Genomic DNA, 15365 nt, shown 5'->3' on the forward strand with positions numbered 1-15365 from the left:
CAACCCTCAGGCTCCTGGCCAAGGGCGCACACCACCCCCACTTCTGTGGCTCCGCCCGAGCTCCCTGCTCTCCCGCCCTCCTCTGGGGATCATGTCGCGGCTTAGCTGGGGGTATGCAGAGCACAACGGTGAGTGCCCCGCGGACAGAAGGACAGCAGATGGACAGACGGGCCTGAGGAGCCGAGGAGGTTCAGGGACCCGGAGTCCCACTTAGCGTACGTGGTTGCCTAGACACCTGGGTCCCTTGCCCTGAGGCCCTCATGGACCGCGTGTGGGGGTGGCTCTTGGGGTGTTGGTACAGGGGTGACAGCCTTCCAGGGGTTTTCAGACCCCAAACTTCACCTTGGTCCGTGCACTGCCTTTGGGAAGCGGACGATGTGGGGGGACTTGCCCTAGTGACAGCACCTTTGGGTTAAAGGTGGTCTGAGGACACACTTTAATGACTCGAGGACAACTTCCCTTTCAGTCTTGTGAGCTTATTATTCACTCCGGAGAAACAAATAATGGAAAAACGGGGAAAAATATTTAAAAATTTGAATAACTTAAATTGCAGTTCTGAAAACTCAGGTTGCCTTCTTGGCAACCCCAAGACTGCCAGTTTCTCGGTAACTATGACACTTGCCACCGCCCTGCGTCCCTGCTTGGCTCAGACTCCAGCTTAGGTTCTTTCTGGAAGTTGGAGTTCAGGCTCCTTCCAGTCTTCCCTCCTCTCCTTTGGATACACCCTGCAGACACTGGGGATCAGCAAAGTATTATTGAACTTAAAACACGTGGGCAAAATGCATTTACTGATGGGTGCAGTAGTAATTAGGCATGTACAATACTTTTATTCTTATCTATTTTAAACTATCAAAAGTAAAACATTTTCTTATTTTTTATGTTAAATTGAACTAAACTTATTGTTTCACATACTGTTTATTTAAACTAATTTCAAAGTGACATGGACAAAGCCTTATAGGGAATCACTCTCAAAATTAGTCCTAGAAATAACAGTGATAATAATAATTTTTTGACTAATATGTATATTATTGAATGGTACTCTACAGTATAGTTTTATAAAAACTTTCACAAAAAAAGAGAAAATTTTCACTTCTTTTTTTAACTTCACCAGAGGACATTTTTTCTCATTGCTTTTTACAGACAGAGGAAGGGAGAGAGAGAAACACCCACTGGTTGCCTCCTATGAACCCCACAACCCAGGCATGTGCCGGGTCTGGAAACCCACAACCTTTTAGTTCCAGAACTAAGCCCCAACCAACTGAGCCACATTGGCCCAAGCAGCAAAGTTTCACTTCTAACTGTAGCCTTTTGAAGTTATCATTAACTTGCCAATTAAAAATGGCAGCAGGTAAAATTTAACACTTTAAAAATGAAACAAATAATTTGGGTAGATTACTTTTTGATGAAGGCTACAATTGTAATTACATTTTGCTAATTTCTAATATATGTTTGGATTTTTTTATATGTTCCTTTCTGTTGGAAGAATTTGTATTATTATCTTTTTAATCCTCACCCTACGATATGTTTATTGATTTTTAAAGAGAGAGTAGGGGAAGAGAGGGGGAGAGAGTAGGAGAGGAGGAGAGATGGAGAGGGACAGAGAAACATCAGTGTGAGAGAAAAACATGGATCACTTGCCTCCCATATTGCACCCCAACCAGGTATTGTATGGCACAACCTAGGTATGTGCCACAGCCAGGAGTGGAACCTGTAACCTTTTGGAAAACATTCCAACCAACTGAGCCACCTGGCTAGGGTTGTATTATTATTATCAATTAGTAGTTACTATGTAACAATAGTAATTATGGTTAGGAAAAATGGTATTTTTGATCAATGAGTATTGATTACTTTCTAATATGTTAGAAAACATTGAAGCTGTCTTTAGAAAGTTTAAAAATCCTTCTCAGGAAAGCCATGAGCAAAGACTGATTTCATAGTTCTCTAAGAATTGCTGGGCCACTCCCTGCTTTAGAAGCAATAGCACTCTGAAGGCTCACCTGTGCCAAAAATCCTGCTGGAAGTTATTCATCCTGGCTGGTGGGTCTGATGTTCTTTTCTGCTTAGAATGGCAAAGGCCATGAATGAGCAGGTGACACGAGGCCTTGGAAGGGGGCAACCACCTTCACAAACAACTTAGAATATCTTCCACTAAACTTAGATGTATTGGCTTAGTTTAGAAAGTGTGACAGTTACTGAAAACTGTATCACTATGGATATTCAAAAGCTCCAGAATCAAAGGAAGAAACAACATATGAGGTGTGTCCAGAAAAAGTCCAGCCATTGTTAACATAATGAGAATAGTTTCTGGGATATTAATGTAACCTGGCAACCAAGGAGAATGGACTGGAATGCTGGGATGTGTATGTATGAACAATGGCGGCTTCACTGTACTAGTCATTGGGGGTGGTAGATGCCATTGAGTGAGCATGTGTACTGTGTGGCAGTCACATTCAAAATGAGCAAGTAGATCACGAATCTGCATAAGATTTTGTGTTAAACTTGAACATTTTTCTGCGGAAACTATTTCGATAGTTCAGTAGGCTGCAGCTGTGGGCAACTGGTGATTGGCAGCTTCAACATGACAAAATACCTGCTCATGCATCACATCTCATGCAGAGTTTTTGGTGAAATATCAAACCACCCAGGAGACTCAGCCCAGATTTGGGGTCTTGTGATTTCTGGCTTTTCCCAAAGCCAAAATCAGCTTTGAAAGAGAAGAGATTTCAGACCTTTGATGAGATTCATGAAAATACGACTGGGAGAACTGTGTGAGGCCCCAAGGTACCTACTTTGAAGGAGACTGAGGTGACACTGTCCTATGTACAATGTTTCTTGTATCTTGTTATCTTCTTCAATAAATGTCTCTATTTTTCATATTAAATGGCTGGATACCTTCTGGACAGACCTTGTATATCTCTCCTTAAGAACCATGTTTAAATGTTTTTGAAAAACTTTTTTAAAAGGGGCCTCTTAAAATGCAGGGAAATGAACCTAGCTTAGTAGTTAATATTTAAAATTGAATATTTCAAAATGGTTCTAGTTATAAAGAACTGAAAAGAGGAGAGTAAAGTAATTAGGAGGAGAAAAAAACTGTTTCCTGATTGGAAAAATCAACAACATGTTGTGACATATGCATTGCATATTTGAAATCTAATTCTCTTTATGTTAAGTCATACTTGGTGGCTGTGAAATAGAAAACTTTTTCACATTAAAAAAAAAAAAAAGACTAGCCCTAGCTGGTACAGCTCAGTGGATTGAACACAGGCCTGCATACCAAAGAGTGGCTGGTTCAATTCCCAGTCTAGGGCACATGACTGGGTCCCCAGCGTGGGGCACATGAGAGGCAACCACCCATTGTTTCTCTCTCTCTCTTTATCCTTTATTTCCCCTCTCTTTAAAAATAAATAAATAAAATCTTAAAAAAAAGACTGGATTGTATACATTGAAAATAGTAGAAAGGTGTGTAAGAATACTTAATAAGAAATAGCAATTCTTTTTCTATAGTAAGTTGTAAGCAAGGACTTCCGATGTTCAAGTTGCTTTGAAGTCCAAAATGTCAGATTCATGAGAGAACAACTCTTGAGTTGCGTGTGTAGGTGTGTATTCATGTTGGGATGTTTTGTACCTGAAGCTTAGGTAAAGGAAGACATTTATGCTTCCTTTTTTGCCAAAATGAGTAATCAGGGACATAAGATTTAGAGATCGAAGTTGTTACTAATTGTGACATTTTTACCTTTCATGAAATACAATTCTTAATCTTATCTTTTAAAAATATTTGTGTTGTTAGTCACCAATGTTTAGCTAATTGTCGTGCTGTGTCATTTTCACAAGTACTTGAGTTTTGGAGAAACCAGGTAAGTTGTCTGGTGAGGAGGGAAGAGCTTAGCCAGTAGCCCTGAGCTTTTCAGCAGCAACCTTGCACTTATGCCAGTATATGTCTATGTCGGCTACAGATCAGTAGAGGAGACAATAACCTCTGACCTGTAAGTGATGAGGTTCTGTCCATGTACCTGGAGCTTACTTAGAGCTGCCACCTTGCTGTTAGTTCTGAGTGGCAGAACTCACACTGAGTTTCCCAGAGAAATGCAGAGACTAGACAAGGGAATTGTTGGCCCATTGGTTCACATTAATTTACCAAACATGTCTGGTTTGGGAACTTGATACAGTTTTGGCCTTTGAGTAGAGGATCAGGGTGACCCTTGTCCTGAGTTTTGGAATTCAAATGTAGCATTGGCAAAATAACCACAGAAGGACATCCTGAAATGTAGAAAAAGAATAATAAATTGTTACCTGATTGCACTGCAGATCATCTACAATACTACATTTCCTAACACGGTGCAGCCATTGTATTGGATTATCCCATGTGAGAATTTATTTATTACCTGTTGCACATGACAGGTCATTGAGTAAGGGCTGGGTGACACCTGAAGATACCACCAAGCAATGGAAGAAAGAAGGAGGCATTCTTAAGAACTCACCCTTTCTGTGCTTACTCAACTCTTTAAATTCTTTCAGTCATAAACTTGGTGAGCTCTGCAGCTACCACAGCTCATTCTTGGAGCTGAGACTGAACGTCATTGTTCTCGGTGATGAATGGTGCTGTTGTTTTTAGTTTGGTAGAACAGTAGCTTTGGAAAGTACCTTATAAAGCATACATGCTCTTTTGTCTGCAAGGATTTGTTTAATTCTGAAAATGAATGAAGGTAAACCAGGAAGTTTCCATACCTATAATAAGAGCAACTAGTCTTTTAAAAACATCAACACACAATTAAATGTGAAGGTATTGAAGACGAAGACCTTATTTTATTAATTATTGTTCTCTCTTCAATCTCAAGCACAGTGCATTGTATGCAACAAATATTCGTTGAATGAAATCACTTGTTTAGTCCTTCTCTTTTGGTCCCCTGTATTCAAGGTCCTGTTCACTGGAATGAACTTTTCCCTATCGCTGAAGGGGACCAGCAATCCCCAATTGAGATTAAAACCAAGGAAGTGAAGTATGACTCTTCCCTCCGACCACTTTGTATCGAGTATGATGCAAGCTCAGCAAAAATAATCCGTAACAGTGGCCATTCCTTCAACGTTGACTTTGATGACACAGAGGACAAATCAGGTTGGCTTTTTGCGGGGAGAAACGAGGGGCTTGGATGATTGGATGGTACCTTCTTTTCTCTCATATTTGAAACACCTATGCATTGTATGGCCCTGTTAGTACTTTGCTGGAACTTGTAATAGAAGTTCTGTTTGAAGTTCATGGGACAGTGTCTTTCACATTGTCAATAAATAATGGACTGACCAAATAAAACTTTAGTATTATTTATATATAACAAATTAGCTAAATTAAGTAGAAAAGAGTGTTTCCTTAAAATGAATAATCAATCCTTTTTCAGGCACAGCTACAGTCCAGAGAAATAGATGGTATAGAGTTTAAGAGTAAGATGAGAGATATTAGAGAGAATAATATTTTAAGGCTTCTCTTCTCACATTAGGATGACACTGTATTTGCTCTACTAATGATGCATATAGTTAAACATTTTAAATTCTTAAATGGAAGAAAGTTTTCACTGACTAAGCTCAGCTTTGGTTTAATAATAATTTCCTATATTTATGTAATGCTATATTGTTAGTAAAAATTATAAGCCCATAAAATTTCTTCCTCATACTTGTCAAATTTGTCAAAGTGATTCATATTATTCAGAGTGCTGTAAAAATGCACAAAGAAAGATTAACACTTGGTATTTTCAACTTTTGGGGGGAGGAGGGACCTCAGTTTTCATATATGTGCAATTGTCTTTTTTTCATGCCCTCAGTTGAATCTGAGTTAATAGAGATGGTTGATGTAATGGGCTCATACATATGATCACGCAGTAAGTAGTCCAAGGCTTTCAATATAAAGTTAAACCACCCACAATCATAGTTGGACACTGTTTATAGTATCTCACATGTAAAAAAAACAAGTGAGGCTACACTGCTAGTTCTAGAATAAGAAGTGATTAGATTGTATTTCACTGTTACACTCACTGGTCCTAGAGTATGCTCTTTGGTGATTCCCAGGTCACTTCACTAGCAACCTTGCACTTATGCCAGTGTATTTATTGCTTGGGTACTCTCCTAGGTATTGAGGACACAAAGGAACAAGATAGATCCACTTTAAAGGAGTTTGTATCCTAATGGGATAGACAGAAGTTGTATGAAGAGACAAATGTGGTGGTTTTTAAATTAGTTTTTTTCTGATTGCGGTGCCAGCCTTGCTTATTATTCAAGGCAGCTGACTACAATGTAGTTTCAGAAAATGAGTGGGATTTGCAAGTTACTAACAATATTAGAAGTCAAATGAGAGTTTTCTAGTCACGCTGGCAGCATAGGCAGATATGACTCACCTCTTCGCACAACCACATCAAAATTACAAGTAAAATATACAAAAACAATGACTCAGAACTGCCAGAAATTGAGTTGAATGAAAGTCTGACAACTATGGGATTAAAGAAGCCACATCCATCCAGACTAGTAGGAGGGACGCCGATGTGGAACAGGCTAGTCCCACACCAAGTATGGTGTTTAAAAATTCAGGAGGGATATCTTAGGAGTGAGGGAGTGAGGAGTCCCAGCCCTATACCAGGCCCCTCAGCCAGGGTTGCAGTGCCAGGAAGATAAGTCCCCACAACTTCCTCTTAAAGAACCCACAAATGGACTCACCTAAGCAGACTCACTCCCGCTGAACTGCAGTACCAGGTAGCAGCTTAAATGTCAGCAGCATACTGGGAGAAATGAAGAATCTGGCATGAAGACAAGCAGAGGACATTGCCCCTTTTCTAAACCCTACCTGGCAAGCTGGTGCCATATCTGAGATTCCATCAACCTAGCTAACACTGTTTGATTCACCTCAGAGGTCCCTAGAGATTCTGCCTCCACCCAAGCTGCTTTTCTGTATGAATGGCTGACCTTGGCTCATGCTGCACAACTTACTAAATCCTCTCAAATGCAACAGCTGGCCTCAGTGAAACCCAGGCCTGGGACTAGCAGAAGCCAGCCTAGATTCACAGCTTAGCTTTGCCAGGGAATCTCTAAGCCCAGCACAACCAGCAGCCATCTCAGATTGCTTTATAGCTCAGGCAGGTTGTCCATGGGCAAAACACAGATAGGGGGCTGACCTTGGCCTGCACCACCCAGGAAACCCCAGGGCCTGTGCACCCTGTGGAGTGCTTTGTATGTGTTCCCATGTGCTACATACCACATCGGAGCACCACCACCTTGCACAGCTGATTCTCCTTGGAGGGCAGAGGGTGGTGGTAAGTGATCACAGCCAATCCTTGCAGCTGATTGGCCTGGGTAAATCCCTCCCATTGATCTGCCAACAGCAACAAAGGCCCAACTACAAGAGCAGGGTATACTCGGCCCACACAAAGGGCACACCTCCAGTACCCAGCTTGGGTGATAGGGGAGGCTGTGCCACTGGACCCTACAGGACCTACTACATTAGACCACACTACCAAGACACAGAGTCAAAGCAGCTCTACCTAATCCATAGAAACAAACACAGGGAGGCTGCCAAAATGAGGAGACAAAGAAATATGGCCCAAGTGAAAGGACAGATCAAAACTCCAGAAAAAGAGGTAAATGAAATGGAGATAAGCAATATATCAGATACAGAGTTCAAAACACTGATTATAAGGATGCTCAAGGGCCATAGTGAGGACCTTAGCAACATTAAAAACATCCAGTTAGAAATGAAGGTACACTAATTGAAATAAAAAACAATTTACAGGGAAACAACAGTAGAGTGGGTGAAGTCTAGAATCAAATCACTGATTTAAATGTAAGGAAACAAAAAACCAATCAGAACAACAAGAAGAAAAAATAATCCAAAAGTATAAGGATAGTGTAAGAAGCCTCTGGGACAACTTCAAAAGGTCCAACATTCTCATTATAGGGGTGCCGGAAAGGAGAGGAGAAAGAGCAAGACACTGGAAATCTATTTGGAAAAATAATGAAAGAAAACTTATCTAATTTGTTGAAGAAAATTGACATGCAAGTCCAGGAAGCACAGAGAGTCCCAGACAAGATGAATGCAAAGAGGCCCACTCTAAGACATGTCATGATTAAAATGCCAAAGGTTAAAGATAAAGAAAGAATCTTAAAAGCAGCAAGAGAAAAGCAGAGAGTTACCTACAAAGGAGTTCCCATAAGACTATTAGTTGATTTCTCAAAAGAAACTTTTCAGGCTAGAAGGAATTGGCAAGAAATATGCAAAATCATGAAAAGCAGGGACCTACAGCCAAGATTGCTCTCCCCGGCAAAGCTATCATTTAGAATCAAAGGGCAGATAAAGAGCTTCCCAGAGAAGAAAAAACTAAAGGAGTTCATCATCATCAAACTGTTATTATAGGAAATGTTAGAGGCACTTATTTAAGAAAAAGAAAATCAAAACTATGAACAGTAAAATGTCAAGAATACATATCTATAAACAATTGAATCTAAAAACCAAACTAAGCAAACAAGAAGACCAGAGACAACATCATGGATATGGAGAATATTTTGATGGTTGTCAGATGGGAGGGGGTGTGGGGGAATGGTTGAAGTGGTGAGGGGATTAAGAAGTACAAATAGGTAGTTATAGAATAGCCGTGGGGATGTAAAATACAGTACAGGAAATGGAGCAACCAAAGAACTTATACGCATGACCCATGGACATGAACAACGGCGGGGGGATTTCCTGAGGGAGTGGGGGGTGCTTTGTGGAGGATGGCAAAGGGGGAAAATCAGCACAACTGTAACAGCATAACCAATGAAATATAATTTTAAATAAATAATAAAAAAGAAAAAAGTCAAATGCAATAGAGTGCCACGTATGTTTCTAGTTTCACAACAATGTTGAACTTTGAGGCATATAGCAAATAACAATGACCCTTTTACTAAGATATTACATGTTCCCCAATCTTTTGTGGTATTTAACTCTGGTTTCTTAACCTCTGTAGACCTCTTATCTGAGTGCATTGTTTGAAATAGATTTTTTTAAAATTCTGAATGAAATGGTAAATGAACTCTATATGTATGCCAAGTATGATTTTGGAGAAATGACCTCTTATTTTTAGACTTAAGATGGAGACAGTAATATATATTTACTCATCTAGGCTGGATAGTAAGATGAATAAATTGACACAACAACACTAAATATTCTTATTAAAAATAATTTTGCCACGATTATTTACTTTATACCATAGTTTAACTGTTTTATTACAAAATGTCTCAAAGTCAGTGCTGAGTTACCCATGATATTTTGACTCATTTTCCCCACCCTGTGCAAAGCCCTGCTCTGAGAAGTTGTCTTCATGTTAGGCATTTTCTGGTCATGGTCACAGGTAGGATATTTTAGAGGAGACACTCACATGTGGGGTCCAATTATGTAAAGTGTCAGGCAAGCTTTGCTGCATAGCTAAGCAGAGCTGTGCTAATCTGAGTTTAAACTCTGGATTCAAAGCAGGCTTGCCAGAGATCAGCCGTGACGCTTGGACTTTCCGCTGATGATGTGTATTTTTTTGGTATCATGGTTTTCTCCAGAGCCAGCTTGTTTGTGTCTTCTCCCAAAGTCAATTCCACACTGATTACTCAAGCCATCTAATCTGGGTTGTAGTTGTGAAAGGATGACTTCCTGGCTCAGCTCAAATCTTATTGTGTTACAGAAGAGAAAAAACAGGACAACCAATGTGTTGATTTCACTTAATGACCACGGCATCTGTGCTGTGTGCTGTCACTTAGGAACATGTGCCTTTCAAGTTATTTATCTGTGAGCCATCTTGGAGAGCTGGGCTGCTCCATGGAGTTCACGATGCACCCTGCACATCATGTTCTTATGCATAGAGCCTGACATCCTCCAGTAAGCAGAAGAAGTCCTTAACCATGTGTTCCATACAACTGTATTTTGAATTCTCTCACCTTTTAAAATATTTGTTTTCACTCCTCATGCACCTAAAAGTTGGATGCCTGTCAGCAAACTCAATGATACATTTGTAAAACATTCCTCGGAGGACATGGACATGTTGAGCAATTCAGGGAGGGGTTGTGGGTTGGGGAGCACACGGAAACACTTTATGTTGCTAACAATTTAAAATGTGTTCATGTTTAGTTCTGCATGGGGGTCCGCTCACTGGGAGATACAGGTTGCAACAATTTCACCTGCACTGGGGGTCTGCTGATGACCACGGCTCTGAGCACGTGGTGGATGGAGTGAGGTCTGCTGCCGAGGTAAGCCATCCAATGCAGGTTCATGACTCAGAGCTGTCCTCTCTGGTGGGAGGAAAGGGATATGGAGAATGACTTCCTCGACCCCCAAAAGGTCCTGAGCCTATTAGGTATCTCATTCTATGAAATTGCTTTATTCCATCAGTATAAAAGTTTGTCAGTATAAGAGCTATGAATGGCCCTTCTGAGCCTTAGAGCAACTCTGAGAGTTGGAGGTCTTGTGCCCATTATAAAACTGAGCAAACTGGACACTAGGGGAGATTAAGTAACTGATCCAGGAAGCATCAGGTCTGTCTGATACCAGTTACAGACTCTTTCTACAATATCTGTCCTGTTTCCTAAAAGGCCAGTGAGAAGGGAGAGAAAGGTTTGTTTTAGGCTCAACTGTGTGCATATTTGGTCCAGACACAGATATATGCTTATATCATATAAAGTCAATATTACAGAGGTGATAATAAGTGGCAAAGTTCCTCTTGGGGAAAAAAAACAAAGACACAAACTCTTCAACCCTCCTTTACTCTACATTTGCAAGTATGAAATGGGATCTCCGTCAATCATTTAGTTGCTGGTAAAACAGAACACAATAAAGTGTCTCTGACTTCTTTTTCACTGGGAAGTTACTCCTTTTTATGATTATACTCATTAAGTATATTCTACTTTTTCTAACCCTCTGGCTAAAAGATAAATCATACTATGCTCAAGTTTTAATACAGTTAGATACTGCTAACCCGTAACTTTACCATGAGACTGAGACAGAAGTGAATTATTGTATGACTCAGCCAAGGCTACTTCTGAGAGAATAGTGTGGCCTGAGAGCCATCTAGGCAGACAGAGGATGTTCCAGGCAGGTTCCTTCATTTTCTTAGTGTTACTGGACTTGGGAGCTAGACTCTCCTTTGTAGCACATGTACACGTGCTGTTGGAGGCTATTAACCACAGGTCCATTTGCCTCCTGAAGCACTTTGTTTGGGACCAGGGACTCCCAGTATGGGAACTGCTCTGTAACAATGAACAGAGATGCCCAGAATGTGGAAAGTGGGACCCCGAGTCCATATGGTGCCTCAGTTTGCATTGTCAGGTACTTTTCATGTTTGCGTTGTAAAGTGTTATGTCTAAACTTAACATATTCTACACCTCAAAACCTCTGTGGGGCAGAAGAGCCTGCTTTGAGTCACTGACTTGTCAGTTTCTGAAGCAGCTCTGGAAAAGTGGTTCCATCTTCCACACACTTGAATATGGACACTTGGGAAGGTTATTCTGAGTTGACATGGTCTCCCAAGAATAGTCCCATTATCTTTAATTGTGTCCAGAGACTCAGAGTTCTGACTTGCAAGGACCTTTTGTGGACATTCCTTTTAAATTGGGTAAGGCTTCAACTGGAATTGCTTACTGGGCTTTAATGTGTATTAGAGGATTTTTCTCATTTCATTAGTTCATTTGTCTCTGCACTCCTGCATTCCTTCATTTACTCTAAGAACTCATTGAGATCCCACTCATTCCCCCACCTTTGCTCAATTTACCATGCTTGTCCCAAAGGGAGTGCCTGGCAGAAGTGGGAATGGTCAGGAATGCATTCTTGTGGAGAAGCAGGAGCGAGGCAGGCAGTGGGATAGACAGCAGTGGGCCTGCGCAGAATCAGGTGTGGCTTGGGCTGGGAGAGAGCCCATACAATGGAAGGAGAAAATGCAGTGTGATTAGAGCACAGACCACAGTGGGTGTGGCAGAAGCTCGGTGGCTGAGGCTGGTAGGGCTGTGAACTGTACTAAGTCACTGGCTGTCTTTAAATTACACATGTCTTTGCACTTACAAAATTTCAATGCTATTTTGAAGTGCAAAAATTACCACAGCTCTGGGGGAGTCCCGGGTGATAGTGCAGGTGGCCAGATGGCCAGTGAGAGAAGCAGCATCCATGGAATTCGTTGGTTGATGGGATTTGAGGGTGACAGAGGAAGGAGGCAGGTGTATGCTATGACATAGGGATGCTGCTAGAGAGGGAGGAATCTGGTGACAGCTCAGGGTTGGCATGCTGCTACAGGCAGACAGTAACCACATGAATGGTACAGGGTAAGTTCTCAGACAGGAGCATTACCATGTGATCCTGTAGAGTGGCTGAGTGCTTAGGAAGGGCCCCTTTGAGATGCTATGTGAATTGAGACTGAATGACCAGAAACCACTCTGAGAAAATCCAGCAAGAGAGAGAATAGTGGGTACACGTGCTCTTGGGCAGGAATAAGGTCAGCATTTTTGAGAAGACAAAGTTGTTGGCTGCTAGGATTGGAATTAATGGGAGAAGTCATAGCCGTGTCCTAGAGATGTAGGGGCGGCCATGCCATGTTGGCTGTGTAGGGCCTGGTGAGCAGTTAGGGTTCGCCATATGAAACATTCATAAAGATGTAGCAGGACAAAGACAACGGGAGGTTTTGAGCAGGAGGGTGACAGTGCTATGCTCTATATTTTATAAACACAACTAGCTCTCTGTGGAGAAAAGGCTGGACTAACCGGGAACTCGGGAGACAAGATTAGAAGGTTGTGGAAGCAGTTTTTCCAGCTACGTTTGTACCTGACTTCAGGACCATCATCATGTTGTATCCTCTTAATACACAAAAAGAAAAAGAAAAAAACAAAAGGAAAAAACCATTTAAAGCTGTAACCTATGAAAATATGATTTGGAGCCAAATCTGATGGCTTGTGATGCTACAGACAGATTGACGGGACGTAAATCTTAAAAAGCTTTATTCCAAGAGTTTCGCATCTAGGAAAAGTAAGCTAACAGTCACAGTATGTTTGGAACTTTATCTGATTACAGTTTATGCCTAATATATATAAGTATGTTAAATATGTAGTTGAGTGTAAAACTATGTTTTCAACATTATGGTGATTTTTGGCATACTATGCATATTCTGTGTCAATAATACACAGCTTAAAAATACTCAAGTCGAATGATACTGTTATTCAGAAATTGTTTTCAAATAGGGAAGAATCTTAATCATTTCTATTTTTGCATTGGCTACAATAACTTCTGGTCCTGGAGCTCAAATCACTTCAGCTGTCAGTGTTAGTCAGAAAATGTGAGTTTGCTCTTGCTCAGTTCAAACACAAATGCTAATGGGAGTGACACCAGCTCCTCTGAAGGTGTTGCAGCCAGTTAAGCAAGGTATGTGGGAGAAAGAAGGACTTGTTTAAAACAAACAAAAGATTTTTCTTGCTCTAGTTTCCCAGGATGTTTCAAACAGTTGTTCTTGAACAAGTAGAAGGATATATATGTTCTTCTCTCTTTGGTTACACATTCATTTTCTAATCAGTGATGGTCATGAAGTAAGGAGTTGCTTCCCATGTTTCTGTCAGTGGTGTCATCTCTTACAAAGTGTGCTGGTGCTTGGGCATCAACATTGAGGTCCTTTCCTGGCCCTCCTGGTGGAGTGTTACCCATCCCATGTGAGCTGAATGGAGTGTGTTTTATCATCCAGTGTTTCATGGTTTCTTCCTCCCACTATCTCACAACTTGGAAGATGGAAACCACTGTCTCTCTGGGTAGCCAGTCTCCCTCCACTGTTTGGGGTAGGGTGTGTGCACTGTTTCATAGTTTTATAGTTCACTGCTTATGTCATTCTTCATTATTCAGAAATCCCCCATATTAGTTGCCCATAAGATGTAAAGTTACATTTAAAGAATGGGATAAAAACATGTCTAAGTATGCTAAATTCTCTAACAGTTAGCTAGAAAAGTAATTTGTGTCTGAAGCCCTTCATGTTTCCTCCCTGAAGGGTCAGAGAAGTCACTTGAAGGATGTCTCATCTAAACTGGTCCCTCTCACAGGTCCTTGGACAGCACGGCCTGGTCATGACCTTGGCCATGTCATCAGGGTGTGTCACATTATGCTGTGGCTTCCATTTCAGTTTGTCCTTACTTTAACTAGGAATGCAGACTTTCCAGAAGTGGCTATCTGCCTTACCGTATGTTATTCTGCAGCCTGTCCACTTGTCCATATGTTTGGGGTGCTGTGTTGCATGTGGTGGGAGGACATGTGGGACACCTGTGGGTTTGGCAGAAGGTCAGATGCACTGGGGACGAGTTTGGAAGTTGGTGAAGCCACTTTTCTAGAGTTCCAGGTCCACTGTCCCCCTCCCCTTTTTTCCCACCCCGTCCTCAGCAGGACCAGCTGACTCTCCTTTTCTTCCTCTGACACTTCTGTTTCCAAAACCCAAAACCTCTTTTTCCCTATTAAAATGTGACCTTAGTAAAGAATCTGAACATAGTCCAAGAAGATAGTAAATGTGTGCATACTGCTTAAAATAGTTACTCTTACAAGGAATTCACGTTTTCAAGCCATAAAAGTCTTCGGCTACAGTGATGAGCATCTGACTGGGGAGTCCCAAGAACCACTGGCACTATCCTCATGGCAGGATTGTCCCTGGGTGCCCACTGACCTCCCCACCTGCCTCTCAGCCTTGACTCTGCAACTAGCTGGGGTCTGATCTCAGGCTGCCTGATTGCAGTCCTGGGCATGGGACACGTGGGAGCCATAAGTCACTTTGGAACAGTGGCTGCAAATTGTTCGGACTCCAGGGGTGTGGCAGGAAGCTTTGGAGCCCTTCTAAACAGCAATGCAGACATGAATGTGTATAATACATTATGCATATAAATGCACAGCCCCATAACATCTGTATATATGCTTCATTTACATTTATGTTTTTGAGAATGTTTTAAAAAAATAATGTTGGAGTTAAGCTGTGTTCTTCCTTTCCAGCTCCACGTTGTTCACTGGAATTCTAACAAATACTCCAGCTTCGTGGAGGCAGCTCATGAGCCTGATGGGCTAGCTGTCTTGGGAGTGTTTTTACAGGTGAGAACCCACTGATTTCATTTGAAATAATTAATCAACCGTGTTGGGTAGAGTTATAGTCATGGAGTGGACATTAGACCATTTTTTAATAGCAAACTAGTTCTAGGTTTAATGTTTTCCTTGTGAAACAGATATTAAAATTCTATGTTTATGGTTCATCTCAGAGCCCAGAACAACCCTGGGAACTTTGTCTTATGATCCCTCCTGGTGTCCATTGATCATTTTTATTGACTAGCAGCAACAACAGTAGTGCCCAAAGGAACAACTAAGCCCCCAAGAAGGA

The 15365-nt window shown here is 41.3% G+C and overlaps 1 protein-coding gene across 3 annotated transcripts in view; it reads left to right on the forward strand.

Annotated features, from left to right (window-relative positions):
- The first annotated feature begins 19 nt into the window (after positions 1–19).
- LOC112320763 (carbonic anhydrase 13) overlaps positions 20–15365 on the forward strand; it is a 38721-nt gene continuing 23375 nt past the window's right edge. For all 3 annotated transcript variants that reach the window (XM_024578262.3, XM_053929504.1, XM_045186098.2), the window contains exons 1-4: positions 20–128; positions 4916–5113; positions 10124–10242; positions 14987–15082. In XM_024578262.3, the coding sequence (XP_024434030.1) occupies positions 92–128; positions 4916–5113; positions 10124–10242; positions 14987–15082 (450 nt within the window). In that variant the 5' untranslated portion in view covers positions 20–91. The remainder of the gene's footprint in view (positions 129–4915; positions 5114–10123; positions 10243–14986; positions 15083–15365) is intronic.

Source organism: Desmodus rotundus, chromosome 8 (genome assembly GCF_022682495.2).
Source record: "Desmodus rotundus isolate HL8 chromosome 8, HLdesRot8A.1, whole genome shotgun sequence".
NCBI lineage: Eukaryota > Metazoa > Chordata > Mammalia > Chiroptera > Phyllostomidae > Desmodus > Desmodus rotundus.